Source organism: Dermacentor albipictus, chromosome 6 (genome assembly GCF_038994185.2).
Source record: "Dermacentor albipictus isolate Rhodes 1998 colony chromosome 6, USDA_Dalb.pri_finalv2, whole genome shotgun sequence".
NCBI classification, from domain to species: Eukaryota; Metazoa; Arthropoda; class Arachnida; order Ixodida; family Ixodidae; genus Dermacentor; species Dermacentor albipictus.
Window position 1 is genome coordinate 134477873 of NC_091826.1, and position 23739 is coordinate 134501611.

Sequence of the window (23739 nt, forward strand, 5' to 3'; positions counted from 1 at the left end):
TTTTTTTTTTCGAAACACAACACTCTTCACAATATTTGCCGAAATACACATACACAAATACGTGGATGGACACTATGAGACATGCATGATGTAATGCCACGATATCCAAGGCAATGTATATTGCTTATGGAAGGAAGAATGATGATTAAAGGTGAATGGGGGCACAAAGATGTACGATGGATATGTAAATATAATTTAGAATCACATACCTAATTTGTAAAAGTGGCGAAAACGCAGTGTGAAAGATTTGCAGTGAATGAACATATACTCTGTATTACATGCGCAGTAGTCAAAGATGCGGGTAGTCCGATGCAAAATTAAAGGAAATCGAAAACGTTTTTAAATATTTTAGATATTCCATTAAAACGTACGTTTGTTTGCAAGATACCTATGAGCCAGTGTCCCCGCTGGGCACCAGGAAAAGTTGATTAAACTGAAGTCAGAAATATCCAAAAGCAGTGGCGCTTTCCTGCCCCAGATTTGACGCCATCAATAAGAACGACGATGAAAGTCTAAAATTATGGCTGCGAATGCCTGCCATCGTCCATAAATGCTACCACATCAATAGTAATTAGCACAACTCCCTCCCTTATTTTTCAACTGTTCGGCGGGCACGTCGAAGCTCCTTGCAACCACCGCCCGAACTTTGTTCTAGCAGTGCTATTATTTGCTCTAGATTCAACTTGTCTCGACGCTCCGCATTTCTTAGAAACACTTGTGAAAACACCGCACTCACAATCGGCATTTGAAATAGGGGAGACCAATATTTCATGGCACTTTCCGCAAGTTGGGGAAAAGGGCATGCGCCGGTGACATCTGCGTAAGCAGAGGCCACATGCCAGAAATCTGTAAGCAGCTTGTCTTTTTCGACGGGCTAGAAACCATTTGTAAATACCGCATTTATTACTCTAACACAACAGGAGAGCATTTAAAGAAATGACGTGGTAGTAGAATGATATCGGATCTTTTTCTGAGCATATCATGGTTGAAACCTGTAAAGTGTCGACGAAGCAGCTTCAGTCGCAGCTGCGCTGTTTGAAGAGCTGGAATCAGCGCTCTCGTATGCTGCTTTGATTTTCACTAGGAAGGCTGATTACCTTGAATAAAGCTTCGACTGGGGCTAGTTGACATGGCATCACTCTGCTTGCTGCGCTATACTGTTACAGGAAGGATGAAAAAGAGAGAGACCCCCATATACGCTAGTTTTCAGCTGTTTAGCATTCGCTAGTGCACGTCAAGTATATGTTAGATCAAGCCATGCTTGTCATTGTTATATCAGATGTTCTTAGATTGGCTTCTTTGTTTCCTTTCATTTCGTGCTCTCTATTATCTACAGTCATCCTTAGCGTATATATTGGACATGCGCTAGCAAATAATAAACAGTTGAAGGTTTGCGCACATGTGTGTGTGTCGCTTTTTTGTCCGTACAGTACAGCGCAGCAAGCAGAACTGGTTGCGTTCTTAGCAAAGATGTCTCCTAGACCTGCTACTTCTGAGCGAAGAAGTTTGATGTCATATGACCAACGCAAGCGTCAACAAGCGCGGTGATGTGCTCTCCCTTAAAACAAATGGATTCAATATTTGTCGCAAGGTTTCTAAGTATAAATTTTCAAGCGCTCGAAAGAGTGACTGAAGATCAGTGGTATTGCTGTAAAATATTTTGTTCACGTGCTTTTACGGGCTCATTGGGCTGTTTTGTAAGGAAGCGATTGCTAACGCTGGGCAATACATAGCTGATGACAAGGTGGCGCTTCTAATTTGTGTTTCATTGTTGCGTGTTTCCACAGAAAGACAACCAGCCACTGATTGTTGATACCCTGTTGCAAGGCTCCCACTTTGCATGCAAGCCATGTGCCGAGAGTGCGATAGTAAAACAAGAGAAAACGGCAAAAATGCGGCCTTTTTGATTGAACAGAGGTGACAATACGTGAAAGCGCGAAGAACACTTTATTTTTAAAGAAATATATGTAGGCAACCTTGCAAGTTTTCATGTGCCCTTGAACAATTGACATAAACAAATGCGCCGGTACATGAATATAAGGCAGACTAAGAAAGCCAACCTCAAATTCTAAGCGCCACACACTCCCAACAGGGGGGCAATTTGGCTCAAAGTAGCCACCAACGGTAACACTGCTACGAGCGGACACCACAGCTGCACGTTTTTTTTTTTTGGTCTATATCGTTTCATTAAAAGAGCTGACCTACACTCGCAGAACCTTTAGTTTTGAAATTTGGTGGTATGTAAATTGGAGCAGGCGATGACAAATTCGCGGTTGTTCAAGTATGAAAGAAGACAATCACACACAAAAAAGAAGGAAATCAAAAAGTCCGTTAGGTATATTGGTCGAGTCGATTGCTAGGCTTGCATGCTTTTATGTAAATATATTCAACCCTAATTTATTGTGTTATTACTTCAAAAAAAGTGTGCGCTTTGCCTATACTTTCTCAAGTGATGATATTTCTTGTAAATTGTGTGCCGACGTATCGTCTTGTCGCTGCATTATTTAACACAGTACTGCATGAACTTTTCATACATTATAACAAAGCCAATTGTGTTAGGCGGCTGGCATAAATTTACTCACATTGATTTAGATCATATTAGTTTTCGTTTTCTTCCTTTTTGGCTTTTTCATTATCATCCTCAAGCGCCGGCCTGCGCGACTCAAGTAAGCTATATATATGCTATATAAACGAGAAGAAAGGGGGTTAAGCGGGGGCCCAATTTTTATTAGTCATATCATGAGAAGCCAACAAACACTGACACCAAGAGCAAGATAGGAAAATTACTAGTGCTTAATAAATGAAATAAAGGAACGATAACTTAACGGAAATGAAAGTGGATGAAAAAAAAACAACTTGCCACAAGTAAGGAACGATCGCACAACCTTCACATCCAGTTTCATTTTCATTAATGTTTCGTTTCTTTCTTTCATTTATTAGGCACAAGTAATTTCCCCTACTTCCATTGACTTCATTGGTAGCTTCCATCGATTAGGAGAAAGCGTTTCTTTCAGTCGAAACCTCAGCAGCCATGGAGGCATTACGGAATCAGGGTGCAGAGGAGCCGTATGTAAAAATACTGAGATATCGATAGCGGCTCCACAGCCACCGTAATCCTCCATAAAGAAAGCAACAAAATCCCAATAAAGAAACGCGTCATGCAGGGAGATACGATCTCTCCAATGCTATTCACAGCATGTTTACAGGAGGTATTCAGAGACCTGGATTGGGAAGAATTGGGGATAAAAGTTAATGGAGATTACGTTAGTAACTTGCGATTCGCTGATGAAATTGCCTTGCTTAGTAACTCAGTGGACCAATTGCAATGCATGCTCACTGACCTGGAGAGCCAAAGCACAAGAGTGGGTCTAAAAATTAATCTGCAGAAAACTAGAGTAATGTTTAACAGTCTCAGAAGACAACAGCAATTTACAACAGTAGTGAGGCAGTGGAAGTGGTAAGGGAATGCATATACTTAGGGCAGGTAGTGACCGCGGATAGTGATCATGAGACTGAAATAATCAGAAGAACAAGAATGGGCTGGGGAGCATTCGGCAGGCATTCTCAGATCATGAACAGCAGGTTGCCATTATCCCTCAAGAGAAAAGTGTATCACAGCTGTGTCTCAACAGTACTCACGTACGGTGCAGAAACCTGGAGGCTTACGAAAAGGGTTGTATTTAAATTGAGGTTGACGCAACGAGCTATGGAAAGAAGAATGATGGGTGTAACGCTAAGGATAAGAAAAGAGACAATTGGGTGAGGGAACAAATGCGAGTTATTGGCAACTTAGTTGAAATCAAGAAAAAGAAATGGCGGATCGGCAGGACATGTAATGAGGAGGGAAGATAACCGATGGTCATTAAGGGTTACGGACTGGATTCCAAGGGATGGGAAGCGTAGCAGGGAGCGGCAGAAAGTTAGGTGGGCGGATGAGATTAAGAAGTTTGCAGGGACAACATGGCCACAACGAGCACATGACCGGGGTAGTTGGAGAAGTATGGGAGAGGCCATTGTCTTGCAGTGGGCGTAATCAGGCTGATGATGATGAGGATGATGATAATGATGATGAATTTTGCCTATATAGTCCTAGGTGGCAGTGTTTGTTGGCTTCATATGATATATATATATATATATATATATATATATATATATATATATATATATATGCCCTTTTCGGAGAGAATCCGACGAAGGCCAGTCAACCGGCCAAAACACGTCAGTAAAGACATAGGTCCTAACCTTCTTCTTCCCTACCTTGAACAAATATATATATATATATATATATATATATATATATATATATATATATATATATATATATATATATATTCCTGTTTCACTAGTGGCGGAATCACTCAACATAGGTTATCGTAAAAGCCGTCTTTGCTCTGCTTTGCACAGCCGCTTTTGAAAACTGAATGAGCATTTGTCTATTTTGTCACGTTAAAGCAGGAGCCCGAGAAATCGGATGATAGGATTAGAAAACACTCAAAGTGCCTTGAATTATCGATTTGACATTTTTGCATTTACTGAGTCGTAGTCATTTACTGAGTCTTTTTCTTCGTGGAACTCTAAGCAAAGCAGTCTGCAGGTAAGACCATCGTGGAGGCGGTAGTTTTCTGTATACTTGATTGCCCGAAATGTTCTTGGAATTCTCGACTGCTTGAGGAAGTCTATTGAAATCAATTTCAGCTAGAAATTTCGTATATGTGGAAAACGTCTGTAGCTGGTAAGGAGTGTCCGTGTAGCGTGAGTTAGCCTATAAGAAAAATACTTGCTTTTAAAGTAATGCATGGCGAAGCATGATTATGTGTAAGCTAGCAAGGCTGATCATAATCCAAACATTTAAAGCCTGGATTGCTTTTTATTTATTTATTCTAGTACTTACTGTGTTACAGTTTGCATCATATATGTCTGCGAACATGACATAAGTATCGAGCAAAAATTTGCATTATTCAATTGTTTCGCACCGTCTTTTCTTAGGTGCTGTTGTATATGGCTACAATATTATGCGATGTTATTTCAATGTTGCTTGAATGCCACAAATACGCGTCATCTGAAAGCTCGAGAGACATTAGGCATTACATTACATTGCCAGGATGTTATATTGATGTTGTACTCATGTCGTGAATGTATGCATAACGTTGTCGCCCAGCGATGTCTGTTTGTCAAAAAAGAAGACATTAGCAGCACATAGACATTATGTACCGCCTTTAGGGCGCATTCAGGCAACGTTTCAGTAACATGTTGCCTTGCGTTATGAGTCAAGCGCCGTGAAATGTCGGCCTGTGATCGATACAGCTTATCGTGCTACTGCTCCTGATTATGATGAGTTCGTGGGAAATGTTCAAGATGTAAGCAAACAAGGTCTGCCTATTGTTCTTATTGGCAACTTCAATATGAACTTTTTACTGGTGAATCCTTAAACGGCAACGTTTAATAAATGTAATAGGATCAGTTGATTTTTTTTAACTCTATTCATTTGCCAACCAGAATAACGACATGCACCGAAAGTTTATTTTGATCTCTGTATCACAAATCACGATGTCGCAGATGTTTTCTCAGGAATTTTTACTCTAACATTAGAAATCTTAAACCATATTTCTTTTGATGCCTCGCTGCGAAAAAAAAAAACACGCTCAAGGTGTATCTCTGTTTCTCGCTTTTATGAGTAGGACATTAGATAGGCATTAGTTGTGGTTTCATTTTTATATTGGGCTGATGCACAAAGTGAAAATAAATTTTTTAATGTGGTAATTATACATACGGCAGGTTCAACATTATTTTACAGCATATTTCTCTTATACCAGGTAAAACGGCCCAGAATATCAATGAGTTCTGCAAGAGCATTCAAAGAAACATAAGTTATTCGATACTTTCATTTGTGTTAAGCAGCAAATCAATAATCAGGGAAATTTAAGAAGCCTTAAACAAGCTTAACACGAATGAAAGTTAACAAAGTTTTAAGAGCCTATTAGCAGCATCGTTCGGTTGCACTGTGGCTCACCCGGTGACACAAGATGTTAGTGAAAAACAATGAACACACAAGTGACTTACGGCGCTTCGTGTGCTGTGCTTACAAGTGCTCGCGAGTACTCACTGGTAGTGTGTGCTTTGTGTTTCACTTACATTATGCGTCACCATATCTGCCACAGTGCAAAAGTACGATTAACTCGGGTTTAAGAAAACTACTTCGTACTTCGAAACTACTTCGAAAACTACTTTAAGAACTACTTCAAAAGATTCCGTCGTATACGTTCCTTGATCAAAAGGAGGTGATTGTCGAACAGCAGTGTTTAAAAGAATGGAGCGGCAGGAATGGCAATGTTTAGCATGAAAGTGTGGGCTTCGGGGCTGTGCCACTACACAGACGGTTCATCCTGATCATGCAAGTTTTCGTCCGTGTTATCGCCTAGCTGCTCCTGTCTGTCCTACTGGCAGCCTCGCCTGCCACCCCGGGAAGCTGAATTTGCCTGCCTGCTACTGAACCTGCCTGCTACCAATGAAGGCGAACTTTGTGCTTGCCCCTCCCTGGCACTCATCCTTCAGAACGTCCGGCAGTGCCTCCACTCCCGCTGGGGCTCGTCGTGAAAAATCTAGCTTCCCAATCACCGTCGACAACATCACCTGCGCCGCCTATAAAGAAGCAACCACCTTTAAGCGTGCACTGTGGGCTTCGCAGCTGTGCCACTACACAAACCACTAACCATTTCATCCTGATTATGCAGGTTTTCGCCGGTATCATCACCCAGGTGCTCATGTCTGCCCTACTGGTAGCCTCACCTGCTACTCCGGGAAGCTACTTGCCAGCTACCAATGAAGCGGAACTTTGTGTTTGCCCCCTCTCTGTCGCCCGTGCTTCAGGACATCCGCCAGTGCCTCACCTCCCGCTGCGGATCATCATGAAAAATTCACCTGCCCTATCGCCGTCGGCAACATCCTCTGCGCCGCATTTGAAGAAGCAAGCACCTTTCAATGCACACTGTTGGCTTCGCGGCTGTGCCCCTACGCGGACCGCTAACCCGGTCATCCTGACCATGCAGGTTGGTAGCTCGTATTATACGCCTAGTAAAAAATCAAGTGAGTACTGTTTCGTGCAGGTGCCGAGTCCAGAGCGCAGCTATTTATTGTTACTGAATGTTTTAATCTAACGCGCGCCTTGCCAATGCTTCAGGGGACGTGGAGACAAACCCTGGGCCTGACAATGTTATTCTAGACGAGTCGAAGAAGTTATCTGCCAGCCAGTCGACACTAATATTTCAGCTGCAAGGTCTTAAAACCCAGCTAACGAACACAGACCAAATTATCACTTATCTTAGTGCGCGCATTGCTGATTTATAAAATCAAATTGTCAAATTGTCCAAATCTCCTAATCATCCGGACAGAAGTAGAAACCCCAAACACCGTTCAGATAACTCACGAAGTGCCTGACGTAAAAGAGCGTCTTGACGACCTCGAGAACCGCACCATCCGTAACAATATAATTTTGTACGGTCTTCTGGACATTAATTCCAAGGAAACATACGCTCAATCCGAACAAATAATAATTCACCACTGCAAAGAACGCCTTGGCTTTACAATCGAACCAAAGGATATAGAGCGTGCCACAGCCTGGGGTGGCACACTACTAAACGAAAATGACCCATAACTGTTTCATATAACTCTCATCCCTCATCTTTCATATAACTTTTATCCTTCAAACCTAACGAATCTATTCTTTCGAACAGCCCAAAACTAAAAGGTACTAACCTCAGCATTGGGGAATATTTCGCTTATCCCGTTCGAGCTGCTCTAAAGTAGCTCGTTAAGTTTGGTAGGAGCAAATCTGTACCATTATATTTACGTTTCAAGACATTGCACATTGGATCTCAGCAATACATCTTTGGCGACGCAGCGGGAATTGTCAAAGGGATATCGTAGTGATCAGTACGCCGTCGGCAAGCGCGCCAACAGCCTCGTAAAAACGCTGGATCAAAGCTTTCGTTTCCTGCTCTTTACACTAGCATATGAATGTCGACTGAAACGTGCCTTACTGACGACATTTAAGCTACAGGGGCCCTGGCCGACTAGCCCGACTTTAATATTTTTCGTCATGACCATAGAAACGCTTGCGTCTAACAAAGAGCTACATACTCTGTTATAAACATTGCTTCACAACTTGAATCACATAGTGTAATGAGCCGTGCACCACCCGAAACAGTAACACTTGGGGTATGCTACAGGCCCCCTCGTACTGATCCAGATTTCGCCTGTGAACTTAATGAAATATTATCTCAGCTTTCTAATAAACACCCCACTGCGAATACTCCTCTGTGAGGATTTTAACTTCCCTAACATTGGGTGCATGAATCAAACATCACCAATCACAGGAAATACTGAAGCAAGGGAATTTCTCAATGTCTGTCTGAACCTTAGTCAACTGGTAATTGAATGAACACGTATCACTAATGATTCTTCGAAAATGTTCGACCTAATACTTACAAATACCCATGAAAGCTTAAAATTTATTGCATACTTGGTGAAATCAGTGATCACAAAGTAATTCATACAACTTTTAATTTAATCCCTCAAACACTTCATATCATTTCATTTTATTACCTTAAAGACCCCATTCGGGGTATTACATAAGGGGTGGTTAACATGTGGACACAAGAAAAGGCAGGTGTTACATTGAAATACAAGTTTCAACAGTTTCTAGAAATTGTGAATGACATGTGATGGCAGCAACATTAAAGGTTAGGCCGTTCCAGTCCTTGGCAGCTCAAAGAAAAAATGATGATTGAAAAGTGACAGCTCGTGTTCGAGGACGATAAACTTGCAGTTGATGGCTGATGCACTGTGACATGCGTGAAGATGATGGCGTGACGTAAGGCGGGCGGACGTGGTGATCTGTAGAAAAAAATGTGATAAAGAGAGAGTGCGGCGATGCGACAACGAAAAGCAAGAGATGCCAAGCTAGATTGTGCCTTTAAGTGTGGAACGGTCATGTTATATGAATATGAAAAATGGATGAATCTAGTCCCACGATTCTGAACCGAGTGCATTGATGAAATATGTTTGATGAGGGTTGCAGATGGCGGCGGAATATTTCAGTTGTTAATCTGTGTTATTTGTGAAGTGTTAATCTGTGAATATTTCAGTTAATAATCTGTGCAAAATTGTGCATCTAGGTTCATTCATTCTTTATACTCATATGACATAATCATATCATCCCTCAAACGCAAAACTAGTCTTTCAAATCTTTTTGTGTGTCGAGGCATTGCCAGCCTCTGTCTGCTTCACAACTTTTTCCACAGCTCCCTCAATCACGCGCTTTACATCGTCCCATCGATGCGCATATCCCACCGCACTAGCCATCTGTATCAAATGGCAAGCTCACGTGCTCGCCCTACAACTTTCGTTGCCACATTTTTTCTTCGTGCAGCAGTGGACTGGAATGGCCTTCCCCGAGACATTGCAGGAATCGCGTGTCCATCAAGTTTTACAGCAAATGTCACAGCACACTGTTCCGCATAAAGAGTGGTTTGTAGCCTCTATTTGTTGGCACACCTCTTATGTAATACCCCCTTAAAAGGGTCTTTACGGCAATAAAGTGATGTGACGTGATTTAGTACCTAATAATATTGAAAAAGGTTGCACAAGGTAGTAATTAAATGAAATGAAAAAGTGAATAAAATGAGAGTGTATTGGAAAAAGGAAGACAAATAATATTTGCGATCTATGAAATCATCTCTTCAATTTCAGAAAAGGCTTCAGAAAAGCTCTCGCTCTGTTTGGGATTGTATTTTGCTGCAAAACGTTCCTGGATATCGGGCTAAGGGTACAATAATTTATTCTGCGGTAGGTTTGAGTATATAAGCGGTGTTTGTTCAAAGTTTAATAAAATAATGTGCGGCCCACCTCCAAGAGGCATTATCGGTACGTTTTTGATAATTTATATAAATTATGCTCTAAATATTCCACTCCCATCCTCAAGTTTTCTATCACGCCAATCATCCTATGTTGTTCTGGTACGTTGAAGATTTAGGTGGTTTCAATACAGCGGCAAATGAGTGGTTAAAAGAGTTGGCTAGTTGATTGTCTTTGAAATGTTTCTCTTAATGTATTATTTTATTGCGATCGCAATTACATGGACATTGTCAGCGTCGCCGAGAAGTTGCGCATAAAGCCGAAGTGCAAAACATCGTGGCCGCTCAGTTTATGCTGTATGTGCGAATGAAAGCGTACGACGGTGTGCCAACGATGGTGGCTCGATCTGGCGCGCGCAAGAGAGCAAAATGTGGAGGAAGTGCCCCGTCGGGCGCAAGATACCAAAGGGAGATAGGGGAGTGACTCCGGCGGACGCTGAGTACGGTGCAGCCGAGCTTGGCCGCGCGGTGTCCTTGCTGAAATTGATCTCCAATGGGGGAGAGTGCTCCGAGTGCTGATAGCTTCGTGCGGGCTGTGTTCACGCCACATAGTTCACGTGGAGTGGGAGCCATAACGACAGTCGATTCGCGCACAGCTGCTGCCGCACTACCTGACACCAGCACTTTCGCCATGGTCATCGAGGGAGATGTGTTCATGCTCGCTTGTGCGCGCCAGACACCAAGCTTGATAATTTAGTTATTATACTAATGTTTGCAATTTTATCAGGCCAAATACGCTACTATCCTTCACATAGCTGTCTAATAATTTGCCATCGCAGTCTATGTTTCGTCTTTCGGCCAAAACTGCACCATTTTAAGCCCCCTAACAAACCTGATGACACTGATATTTCTCTTTCTTTTTATACTTTTGTAATTCAACAGGTCCCTTTTTTAAATTTGGGGCTTCATTTTAGGAACGATAACCGAGTTGCGCTCGTCACGGAAATAAAGTTCCTTGTAATATTTGTAGGTCTAGCAGTATGTTTTTAAGAATTCGGTACTTCATTTCGACTTGATCGACTTCGAACGTAAGTTGTGATGTTCACTCATTCATTCTCATGTACACTACTTCTTACTAATATTGACCACATCAAGCAAATAAACAAGCGAAAAGCTAGGAAAGCTGTTTCTTACACAGCATGTCGGATGGGATGATCCCACAGCAACGTTCATTGAAAAAACTATGACTGAAAGGTAATAAGTTACATAAATAAAGCTGACTATATACATGTACGGTGCAATACACAAAAATTAATTTGTATCCGCCGACACGTACGTATTTGCGATAGAACGATAGTTGAGCGAGTGGCCCGAGTACCGTACTTTTGATGCAGCGCGACAGAACGAAGACATAGACGAGATACGCAGGACTAGCGCTGACTCTCAGCTGAAGGCTTCATTGAGAAAGGTCGTACACAGAGATTGCAACGCACATAAAATTCAAAGAAACACGTGTTCAGATACAGATACTAATGTTAACAAAGCATAAAACCTAAAGGAAACGGGAAATGCACAAAAATTGGCAGCAAACACAAAGCCACGAAGGCAATGCTAAAATAACAGCTTATGTAGGGTGAGCGCACGTGCTAGCAGAACTGCATATTCCTTGTCGAGCCACGAAACCGAAGCCTAGCTGACACACGTAACCCACATCATTTTAAATATAAAAAGCTTCAATTACTGCTCGAGATGTTTGGCCTCTATGTCTAGATAGGAGATCTGTATGTAGCATCGGTGTGTAGCCGCACATGTGCGACGGTAGATGCGATGCATTTGTTTCCATTGCTGTTGTATTTTATGTGTTTAGATTTGTTTGGATTCTGCGTATCTTGTCATCTCTTATATGTGATCTCCTTCAATAATGTCTTCAGCTAAGAGTCAGCGCTCGTTCTGTGTATCTCGCCTACGTCTTCGTTCTGTCGAGCTGCATCAAAAATATGTTAACATACTTATTCAACAGCAAACTGTAAAAACTGGGAAATAACCACCTTCAAGTATTCATTTTTAGGTTGGAGTACGAAACTAAGAAAATCAAGTACAATATACCTACTTTTTTATCAACATTAGCACACTCTAACTTGCGTCAAAAATGTTAAATTTTAGCTATTATCGTGTACAAAACGTCCCCTATTGTGTTGTCAAAACGTGCCCTGCTTGAATCATATCTTGAAGATAGCATGTCTGATGTAATGCTAACCGACACCTGGCTTCATGCAGATGTAGGCGACTTCAAGTTACTTCATACTTCTAATCAGTACGCCATTTGTCGCCATGATGGTTCACATAAGAAGGGGGGCGACGTGTTGGTGGCCATCAGTAAAACTATTCCTTCTTTTCTCGTTGACACTGACACTGCTCTTGAGGTAATTCGGGTGGCTTGTCAAGTTATTGATGGGCGTTTCTTATCGCCTACCTGCCGCTGACCGCTTGTTCGTGTCTGTTCTTCAGAAAACTATTACCAGGGCCCTTGAACAGTTTCCACAGATAAAACCTACCTATTTCGGGATTTTATTTTCCCTGATATTAATTGGTCTCGCTTGTCTTTACCAAGCATTTATTCAGGTGATTTTATTGAGCTGTGTTTAAAGTTCAATCTCATGCAGATTGTTTCTGAGCCTACCCGCGGTACTACTATATTAGACATTATTCTCGCAACAGAGCCACATAGCATAAGCCCTGTCATGCAGCTTGATGGCTTTAGTGACCTTAACCTACTGCAGTTCTCAATTTATGTTCCGCTGAAATTCGCTGGTGCTGAACGTAAGGTTATCAGAGATTATAGCAAAACAAATTACGAACAATCGAACAATGAACTTGATGTTTTCTTTCAGAAAACGTTTCTTCCATTATTCACAAATAATTCTGTTGAAGCGAATTGGAATTCATTTAGAAAAAAATATGCCACTTTTAGAAGACAAATATGTGCCACTAGTCACTATATCTAGTGACAAACGTAACCCATGGTTTAATAAATCACTTCGATCACTAAGAAATAAAGAGAAAAGGTTATACGCTTCTGCTAAACGGTTATCATGTCCCTCGTCATGGTCTAAATATGAGGATTGTTTAAAATCTTACTGCCTAGCAATATGTGAAGCCGAAAAGAGGAATTTTTGTAAAGATCTGTCCTCACTTCTACGCACTAACCTTAGAAAGGTTTGGCAAGCTATCTCTCCTGGTCGTGACAGTAATACAGTAACATAACGTGAGGCTGATGATGTTCCTGTCTCTGCATCTGAGTGTGCTTAAACTTTCAATTCGTTTTTTAGCTCTGGGTTCATCAACGAAGACTGCTCCTCTATTCCATGTGTCTCCGACTTTCATTATCGATTCACACCCCTTATAAATAATGATGTTGAAGGCATTTAAAAACTAATACACGATCTAAAGGTGTCTACATCATGTGGCATTGACAATATTAATTCTAATATTCTAAAGAGCACGTCAGCTATATTCAGTCACATTGTACTATATTTTTCAGCAGTCTTTATCAACAGGTCTCCTTCCTGCTGACTGGAAGGTAGCCAAAGTTATTCCTATATTCAAAGATGGAAATAGACACTCACCTGGTAACTACCACCCCATTTCACTAACATGCATTTGTTGCAAGCTTCTCGAGCACATCATTGCCTCCCTTTATCCCACCATCTTGAATCTGATAACTTTTTCCTTCAAAATCAACATGGTTTCCGTAAAGCGTTGTCTTGTGACACCCAACTATTGGAGTTTACGTCAGAGTTACATTATGGCATGAATACCAGCAAAATTATTGAATGCATCTTTCTCGACTATGCAAAAGCCTTTGACAGAGTTGCTAACTGGCGTCTAATAGCTAAATTAACTGCTCTTAGGAATGACTCATTAACATTATCTTGGCTTCGCAATTTCTTGTCTAATCGGCAACAGTTCGTATCTGTTGCAAAGAGGTTTATTGGACGAGTCCAACAAACGGGCGGTAGCTCGGAACAGTGAGCGCGGAGAGCAAGATGGTGGTCTTCGAACGCCGGTCTCGTGCCCTCTGTTCTTGATGATGATCGGTATGCCATTCTCCTCCTTTCTTCATTACAATTGCCCCCGTCGAGAAAGGTGGAGCCATCCTGGCGATCTAACAGGTGGGTACAATAGGGTCGAAGTACGGCTTGAGGCGGTTTACGTGAACAACATCACGTCCACGTCGACGACGGTCGCCTTGCAGCGTAAGAGGCTCAATGACATAGTTTACGGGGGAAGTACGCTCGACGATGCGGTAGGGACCATGATAATTTGGGAGCAGTTTGGACGACAAGCCAGGGGCGCAGGGTGGTACAAGCAGCCACACAAGTGCTCCAGGAGCGAATGTTGCGGCCGGAGAGTGATCATCATCGCGGGAGTTTTTCTGGCGTTGTTGGTCGGCTGTAGTAAAGCGCTTGGCTAGTTGTCGGCAATCTTCAGCGTAACGGGCCGCTGCTGACACGGGCGTGCACTCTGAGGTATCTGGTGCGTATGGCAGCAACGTGTCGATAGTGTGCGTTGGCTGGCGACCGTACAAAAGGAAGAAGGGGGAAAACCCGGTTGTGACTTGCGTAGCGGTGTTATCCGCGTATGTCGCAAATGGCAGAACCAGGTCCCAGTTTGATTGATCAGATGCAACATGTGTCGCAAGCATGTCGCCCAGAGTCCGATTAAACCGCTCAGTGAGACCGTTCGTCTGAGGGTGGTAGGCAGTACACGTCCGATGTACAATTTTGCACTGGTGGAGAAGTGCTTGAATTGCATCGGAGAGAAATACGCGGCCACGGTCACTGAGGAGTTCGCGAGGAGGACCATGCCGAAGCACAAAACGCCTCAGGATGAAAGAGGCGACGTCATGTGCTGTCGCCGTGGGAAGAGCAGCGGTTTCGGCGTATCGTGTAAGGTGGTCGACAGCAATGATAGCCCATCGGTTTCCGGCCGTGGTCAAAGGTAAAGGTCCATAAAGGTCAATTCCAACGCGGTCGAATGGGCGTTCTGGGCATGGAAGGGGCTGCAATGAACCTGCGGTAGGATGCGGTGGTTTTTTTCGTCGCTGACACTCGTGGCAGCCGCGAATGAACTTGCGGACAAAGCGAAACATTCCGCGCCAGTAGTACCTTTTGCGTAAGCGTTCATAGGTCTTGAAGACACCACCGTGAGCACACTGCGGGTCGGAGTGAAAGGAAGCGCAGATTGTAGAGCGAAGCGTTCGAGGGATAACTAGGAGCCACTTCCTACCATCTGGCGAGTAGTTGCGCCGGTACAAGAGGCCATCACGGATGCTGAAGTGCGAAGCTTGGCGTCGCAGAGTTCGAGTGGTCGAAAGAGTGGGTGCCCCGGATAAAATGTCAAGAAGCGAAGCGATCCAGGGATCGTGGCGCTGTGCAGAGGGGACGGTGGCGACGTCAAGAGCTGACAATGGAAGGTCTATAGTGGATATGGACGCAGTTTCGGTGGATAGTGGTGACCGCGACAGTGCATCAGCATCGGCATGCTTGCGTCCGGAACGATATATAACGCGGATGTCAAACTCTTGAAGTCGAAGAGCCCAGCGGGCAAGGCGACCTGACGGATCCTTCAACGAAGACAACCAACATAATGCATGATGGTCCGTAACTACATCAAACGTGCGGCCATATAAGTAAGGGCGGAACTTGACAAGCGCCCAGACTATTGCCAAGCATTCTTTCTCGGTGACGCTATTGTTTGATTCAGCCTTGGTGAGCGTTCTGCTGGCGTATTCGACGACATACTCTGCGAACCCAGGCTTTCGTTGCGCGAGAACAGCACCGAGGCCGACACCGCTGGCGTCTGTGTGCACCTCAGTTGCGGCCGTAGGATCGTAGTGGCGCAGTATAGGTGGTGACGTCAGGAGACGGCGAAGGGTGGAGAAGGCTTGGTCACACTCAGAAGACCATGACGAGATATTGGAGGCGCTGCTTAGTAGTTGGGTCAAAGGCGCAATTATAGAGGCGAAGTTGCGCACAAACCGACGAAAGTAGGAACATAACCCTATGAAGCTTCGTAACTGCTTTAGAGTCGTCGGTTTGGGGAAGTCAGTCACGGCACGTAATTTAGCTGGGTCCGGAAGCACACCATCCTTTGATACAACGTGACCAAGAATTGTAAGTTTTCGCGCAGCAAAACGGCACTTCTTGAGATTTAGTTGCAGCTGAGCGGTTTTCAGACACGTCAGGACATGGTTGAGGCGTTCTAGATGGGTTGCGAAATCTGGCGCAAAGACAACAATGTCGTCGAGATAGCAGAGACACATGTGCCACTTCAAACCCCGCAGAACCGAGTCCATCATGCGTTCGAAGGTGGCAGGCGCATTGCAGAGGCCGAATGGCATGACATTGAATTCATATAGACCGTCAGGCGTGACGAAGGCTGTCTTTGAACGGTCGGCCTCTGCTAAATGTACCTGCCAATACCCGGAACGCAAATCTAACGACGAAAAAAACTCGGCACCTTGTAGGCAATCAAGGGCATCGTCAATTCTGGGTAAAGGGTACACGTCTTTTCGAGTGACCTTGTTTAGGCGCCGGTAATCCACGCAGAAGCGAATCGATCCATCCTTTTTTTTAACGAGAACCACAGGGGATGCCCACGGGCTTTGTGAAGGGCGAATAACGTCGCGTTTAAGCATATCGTCAACCTGGTCGGTAATAACTTGACGTTCCGCGGTGGAGACGCGGTAAGGGCGTTGTCGCACTGGCGAGTTGGAGCCGGTGTCGATGTTGTGAACAATGGTAGAAGTTCGGCCAAGGGCACGTTGGGCAACATCGAAGGAGTCGCGGAACTTGTAGAGCAGCTGGAGAAGAGCAGTGCGTTCAAATGGGGACAGTCCGTCTGCGATGGACGAATCGAATAGGTCAGCAGCTGGAACATCAGAAGGGGTAAGAGCACTGATGACGTCGAGGTCGCGTCGAGCTGAATCTTGCTGCACGGAAAAAATTTGGCCGACATCAATGGGTTGCACGCATCCAAGGGATTCACCTTTAAGCAGTCTGATGGGATATGGAAGAGGATTTGTGAGGCAGAGAGCGCTTGTTCCATTCGAAATAGAGAGGGTCGAATAAGGCAAAAGAAGTGGCTTCCGATTTAGAAGAAGGCATGATGGTTCAAAGAATGCAGCTTCATCACATATGCTGTTGCAGAATACGGGGAGCAAACCAGCTGCTGTCGGCGGAATTTCTGTGTCTTCTGTGACAACTATTTTGTGTGCGGCTTGATGAGCGGGGTAGTAGGACTCGTCACACAAGGGGAAGAGCTCAAGTTCAGATCTGGCACAATCAATAACGGCGTGATTATACGATAGAAAGTCCCAGCCAAGTATAATGTCGTGCGAGCAAGAGGAAAGGACGATAAGCTCGACAATGTAGTGTTCTTTAGCTATAATAAGTCGAGCAGTGTAGGCAGCTATAGGCCGAACAGGGTCTCCATTCGCTGTACGTAAGGGCATCATCTCAAGAGGCGTGGTCACCTTCCGAAGCTTGCGGCAAAGTGTGGCGTCTATAACAGAAACGGCAGCACCGGTATCGACAAGAGCATATGCACGGATGCCTTCTACGAAAACTTCGACAATATTCGACGGCAAAGTTCGAGGACTTGAGCATTTCGACAGCGCAGTTCTTGCCTCACGAACTGCGGAGGCTAGTTTCCCTCATTTTCAGGGGCTGGTCGACGACGCATGGGCGACAAGGAGCGGCGACGGGGTGAAGGTGAGCGACGAGACGTGGGTTGCGGATAGTCACGTGAAGACGTGCTTGGTTGGGGACCCGGATCTTCATAACGAGAGCGGGGACGATCTATGTAGTTCGGTGAACGGGCGTCTGAATATCTTGGCGCGCGACGGCGGCAGATTCGGGCGATATGACCAGGGCCACCGCACGCAAAACAGATCGGCCGGTTGTCGCGCGTTCGCCAGGGATTTGCAGGGATGGGAGCAGACCATGTCACGGACGGCTGAATCGGGGCTGCAGCATACGACACACCATGGGGTGGTGAGGGCTGTTGAAGCTGCTGCCGCTTTACTACCTCAGCGTAACTAAGAGGCGCGGCGACAGGTTGCTGCTGAATGGGCACCGGCATGGCCTCGGAAATCTGCTCTTGAATGACGTGTCGAAGCACGGGAGCCAACGGGATTGGTCGCTGCAGTTGCTGCTGTTGTAGGAGCTCCTGACGCTGAGCAAACGGCAGGAGAGACAACTGACGGGCCACCTCCTCACGCACAAATTCTTTCATTTGTGCGATAAGGTATGGCTGGGCAGGCATGATGTCCAGTGCAGCGAGCGGTTGATTGTACGTCTGAGATGAACGTCGGGTGAGAGCCCGCTGCCTTCTCAACTCGTCGTAGCTGTGGCACAGAGTTACCACTTCAGACACTGTGCCAGGAGACTTCGCAAGAAGCATCTGAAAGACATCGTCGTCGACGCCCTTCATGATGTGCTGTATTTTGGCACTTTCGCTCATTGAGGCATCGGCGCGCCTGCAGAGATCGAGTACGTCCTCAATATAGGCGGTAAATGTTTCATTCGGTTCCTGTGCCCGTGTGCGCAGCCGTTGCTCGGCGCGTAACTTCCGCACGGCAGGGCGACCGAAAACGGCAGATATTGCCTCCTTGAAAGCAGACCAGTTTTCAAATTCCGATTCGTGGTTCGTATACCACAGCTTCGCCACGCCAGCCAAGTAAAAGTTCGCGGTACTCAACTTAGTAGCGTCATCCCACTTGTTGGGTCCACTAACTTTTTCGTAGGACGACAGCCAGTCCTCGACGTCCTGGTCTTCCGTACCCGAAAATACCGGGGGGTCTCGCTGGCGAACCGGGCCAGGGCAAACGGCGGCCGGGAGAGATGGCGGCGGTTGGGCTGCGTCAGCTTGCATGGTCGAGTGCAACGTACGGGATCGGAGTTCCAGGGTGTCGGCGATGAGCGTACCCCCCACCTCCACCAAATGTAAAGAGGTTTATTGGACGAGTCCAACAAACGGGCGGTAGCTCGGAACAGTGAGCGCGGAGAGCAAGATGGTGGTCTTCGAACGCCGGTCTCGTGCCCTCTGTTCTTGATGATGATCGGTATGCCATTCTCCTCCTTTCTTCATTACACTGTGAATAACTTTAACTCCTCCACATCTGTTGTAACGTCAGGTGTACCGAAGGGTAGAGTGTTAGGCCCTCTTCTTTTCCTAATCTATATCAATGATTTGCCCAGCAACATTTCCTCCTGCATACGGCTTCTTGCGGATGACTGCGTAATTTACAGAACGATTAACTCTCATGATCACCTAACTTTGCAAAATGACCTTCACCTAGTTACACAGTGGTGCGATCGTTTGCAAATGACACTTAACACATCTAAGTGCTGCGTTCTTTCCGTCACTCGTATAAAATCATATCTTAAGTTTCCTTACAAAATCTGCTCGTCGGAAGTTCCCCGTGACTCTACTTACAAATATCTTGGCGTTTATTTTTGTACTAACCTAGCCTGGAGCTTTCACATCGTGAAGATATGCGCTAAAGCTAACAAAACTTTAGGGTTTTTACGTCGTCATCTGCAACTCTCGCCATCTACCATCCGTCAACAGGCCTACCCAACTTTCGTACGCCCTCAACTTGAATTTACTTCATCGATCTCGTCTCCTCATCAACAATACCTAATATATAAATTGGAATCCATCCAAAGTCGTGCTGCCCGCCTTATTACTTCCAACTGCAGTCGCCTATCTAACATTGCCCAAATTAAACGCGATGTTCCCCTGCCGGACTTGGATTCCCGCCGCTCTATAGCTGAGCTATGCCTCTTTCATAAATACTACTATAACTCGTGGTGCAGCCGCTTGTCGCTTGAAACTCCTCGCGCATCTACTCGACTTCATAATCACCTCAGTTTCGGGTGTATTTTTGGCCTCACACAGTCATTCAATAACTCTGCATTACCGCGCGCCATTGCACTATGGAATAGCTTTCCAAATAATATTGTCTCAATAAAATAGCCTGCCAAATTTCGTGAGCATTTGGAACTTCACATGTTCGCTTCACTATGTTGTACGACTTTGTACTGTATTCGCCTTTGTATCGTTTTTGCACTTTATTTTTCATTGTATTCCCTTGAATTTGTATATATGTTTTCAATGTTTACCAGTGTTTCTTTTTTCCAATGTACAAAATTATCTGTTGCTCTTACTATGTAGTTCCCTTTTTTGCGTTAAATATTCGTCATTTTTCTGTAACCCCCCCTACTGAATGCTCCTCCGAGCCTGCAGGGTAAACTGAATAAATAAATAAATATTTAAATAACTAAATAAAAAGAATATTTAAATAATTATTTAAATAAATAAATAAATAACAAAGTAAACCGGAATAGGCTATGTTTTCCCTCAGGCATGATGTAGACTCTTTCTTTTTTGGCTATGTTGTTCAGCTTCACTCGTTCGTTGTACCAATTCCATACGCTATCTATTCTAAATTTATAAAACGTTCAATTTATTGCTTAACAGTGAATAAAGAGTGCTTTCCACCTTTTGCCTTACCGTCTCTTGACCTCTAGTATGGTAAAACAGTGAAAAGAAATTAAAGAAATGCAAATAAGGAAAAAAAAACTAATATTTACAATGTATAAAACTATCTGTCCAATTTTGTTTCACCAGCATTTGTTAAATCTTCTGTTGGGGCTTGGCGATTCATAATGGGCAGTAGACGTAGCATGTATGAAGATGACAGTCGACGTAGTAGACAGTAGACTGTAGACGTAGCATATATGACTGTATGAAGTTTGCTGTGCTGTCGTTCTGCTGCTTTGTACGGATGGGAGGTGGGGCTAGTCAAGCTGCATCAGCGCAGCTTTTTTCCCACTTTCCATGCCACAACTGTTCGCAGTTATGCGAACAACTGTTCTGTGTAAAACACACTGTACTGTTAGTGGTGAAAATAAACTTCAACTTCAACTTCAACATGTCGCAGAAGATTACAAAAGACGTGACAGGCACCAACAGCTCCAGATGCGATCGGTGAGTGTGCCTTTTGTGTATGCTCTTACTAAATCGAACGTGGAGTGAGCCCCACACCCCTAACCGCTGGTTCCCTATTGGTATTGATGATGGGTTCACGGTATTTGGCTTCAGATTTGGAGTTAGAGCTTTTGCATATCGAAAACAAAGTAAAACTGCACTAATTGTCAGATGAAAAGTGTGAGGCATATATAGTGATTTTGTAGTTCTTGAAGCACTAGTGGTAAAATAATACTGCCAAATAGTGCTACATCCTGCGAACATCTTTCGCATTTGAGAGAGTAGGTGACCACGAAATGCTGAGAGAGGACCTGTATTACCTTTGAAGATTGGGCATATCTTCCAAACTCCGAGGCCGCCAATGCTGAGGAACTGCCCGAGAGACGTCTCGAGGAAAAAGGTTGGAATGCCCGCCAGGAACAGTGTCAGCAGGTATGGAACCAGGAATGCTCCTGGGAAAAGTATAGACTTGCTGTTACACAAATGAGGTAAGTAGAAGGGCTTAGATTGGCAGCCAGCGTACGTAATAACTGCAACATATCTGGCTCATCAGCAAAACACGATGCGCTTGGAAAAAATCGGGGCAACCCTGGAGGTCCAAAATAAAAACACCTAAAACAATCTAGGTATTGCTCATAACTGCGTTATTACAGAGATAGCTAATTAAACCCTACCAAACACATCAATGTAAAACCAGTCAAGTACACCCATTCAATGCAGACATGAAGAACTGCAAAAATTAAATAACAGTGCTAATTATTCCGAGTTGCACGATATGCAACTGCTATCTTTCCTTGCACCTGGCTATATTTATTTGTTAATGTGATTTTTCTGAAAGCACAGATTTCCGTTTTGATTTTCCATTGCCAGGGATCTTAAAACCATGAACGGGTGACTGAAACAAAAATCGGCAATGAACAAATAGTGACACAGTCACATCCTTGTTGAAATTATTATTATATTTGGTCATCGTGTGGCTAACGCTGAAGTTTCATAGAACAGGCAGGTTGGCAAGTTGTTACTGCATAACTTGAGGCAGAGCGCAAAAAACAGGACGACAACAGAAGGGAACGAAGACACAGCGCGACTAACAAACGAATTTTTATTGCACGTGGTTACCATATATATATATATATATATATATATATATATATATATATATATATATATATATATACCATTGCACAACTGGAAGAAAAAAGCCGCAGTCGCGCCTAGATTTGTTTCCGGCAAAATTGTCCACCATAGGGCGCTATGCCGCGATTGGAACATGATTGCTTTGTTTTTTTGACAGCGACACAGATGGACAACTTACAAAGTTATCGTTTCTGAAAATTTTAAATGCCTCGATGATCTCTCTAGTCACATGATCTAGGTTTCTAGATAACAGTTGTGATTTGTCAGACAAGGGTTTATAGCCACAACGTGAACAGTGTGCGGCTATTCTTCACCAGATTATTACCATTCTTGGAATGTTCCCGTAAGCGATCATTGAGGCACCTTCCAGTCTGAAGATTGTATTCCTTCCCGCAGTCTAACAGAATTCGGTACGCCACTCCTTGCATGCATGAAACAAACGCTTTTCGGTTTTTCGGTGTTTTTTATTGCAGTTACGGCACCTCTTTGTACTATTGTTAACTCTCGCGAACAAACCAGACGATATCAAAGGGGCTGAAAAGGCAACGTCAATGCCAACACGATTCCTAATTTTTTTCATATGATGACAATGTTCTTCATATTATCACAAGCGAAATACAGGAACCCCGATCAAGCAACTAGGGAGATCATCGAGGCATTCGAAATGATCCGAAACGATAACTCTGTAAATTGCCCATCTGTGTCGCTGTAAAAAAAATCATGTTCCTATCGCGACAGGAGCCTATGGTGGGTAATTTTGCCGGAAAGAAATCTATGCGCGACAATGGCTTTTTTCTTCCAGTTGTGCGATGGTATATACGTGGTAACCAAGTGCAATAAATATTCAGTTGTTAGTAGCACTGTGCCACTCCCTAACACGTCATCTAGTTTGCCTTTCCCACCACCATAGCCATATCCCAGCGACTTAACAGAGCGTTTCCACGGGTGTCTAATGAAGTAAGTTAGCAAAAAGCGCATGAAGCTTACAAATTGCTTTATGATTTCCGTTACCCGCCAGAACGTTCACCATCGTTAGTAACTCTGCATGATATTCAGCAATTGAATTGACGCAGAAATAAAAACTGCCTCGTCTCTGCTTAAATACCTCCCAGAGAGGCTTCACAAACTTTGACTACTTGTAAATTACAGTTCTAACTGGAACAGGCACACTCATAAGCGATGAGTAGCCTGCTTCTTCGAGAAAGCAAGCGCATATAAAAGGCAATAAAACACACCACGCCGCAAGCATTGGAATCCAGTTTTGCTGTCGTGAATTGTGCTGCTGACCAATTCTTCGACGACGACTACTGGGCATTATGAAGTACCGCACGAAACTTGAGTAGCTACTGTTAGCTGTGGCCTGTCAAACAAGCCTACAGGGGAGGCGCCCCGAATTTTAGAGCGCTGCTCCAAAGCGCCCGTTCCTGCGGCGTGCGTCGTGGTCGTTGTCAGCGGCGTAACCGACCGAACGAGCACAGCGAAAGATAACAGCGAACGCGGAGCGCAGTGGGGGATGAAAGACGCGAGTAGGAGAGGAGGGCGCAGCGGAACCACGAGGCGGAAAGCGCAGGATGGCGAAAGCATGAGAAGTGCAGCGCGGCGACAATGGCCACGACATGGCGCCAGAGCAGCGCACGTCGTCTGTACGCTCTGTAGGCGGCGGCTGTTGTGAACCGCGCCCACGTGTGACCCA

The 23739-nt window shown here is 44.4% G+C and overlaps 1 protein-coding gene across 2 annotated transcripts in view; it reads right to left on the reverse strand.

Annotated features, from left to right (window-relative positions):
• Positions 1-23739, reverse strand: part of Gat (GABA transporter) — a 552429-nt gene that overhangs the window by 216832 nt on the left and 311858 nt on the right. For both annotated transcript variants that reach the window (XM_070541350.1, XM_065432204.1), the window contains exon 2: positions 21230-21361. Coding sequence is in view for 1 of the 2 variants with exons in the window: in XM_065432204.1 (XP_065288276.1) it covers positions 21230-21361 (132 nt within the window). In the remaining variant the exon portion in view is untranslated. The remainder of the gene's footprint in view (positions 1-21229; positions 21362-23739) is intronic.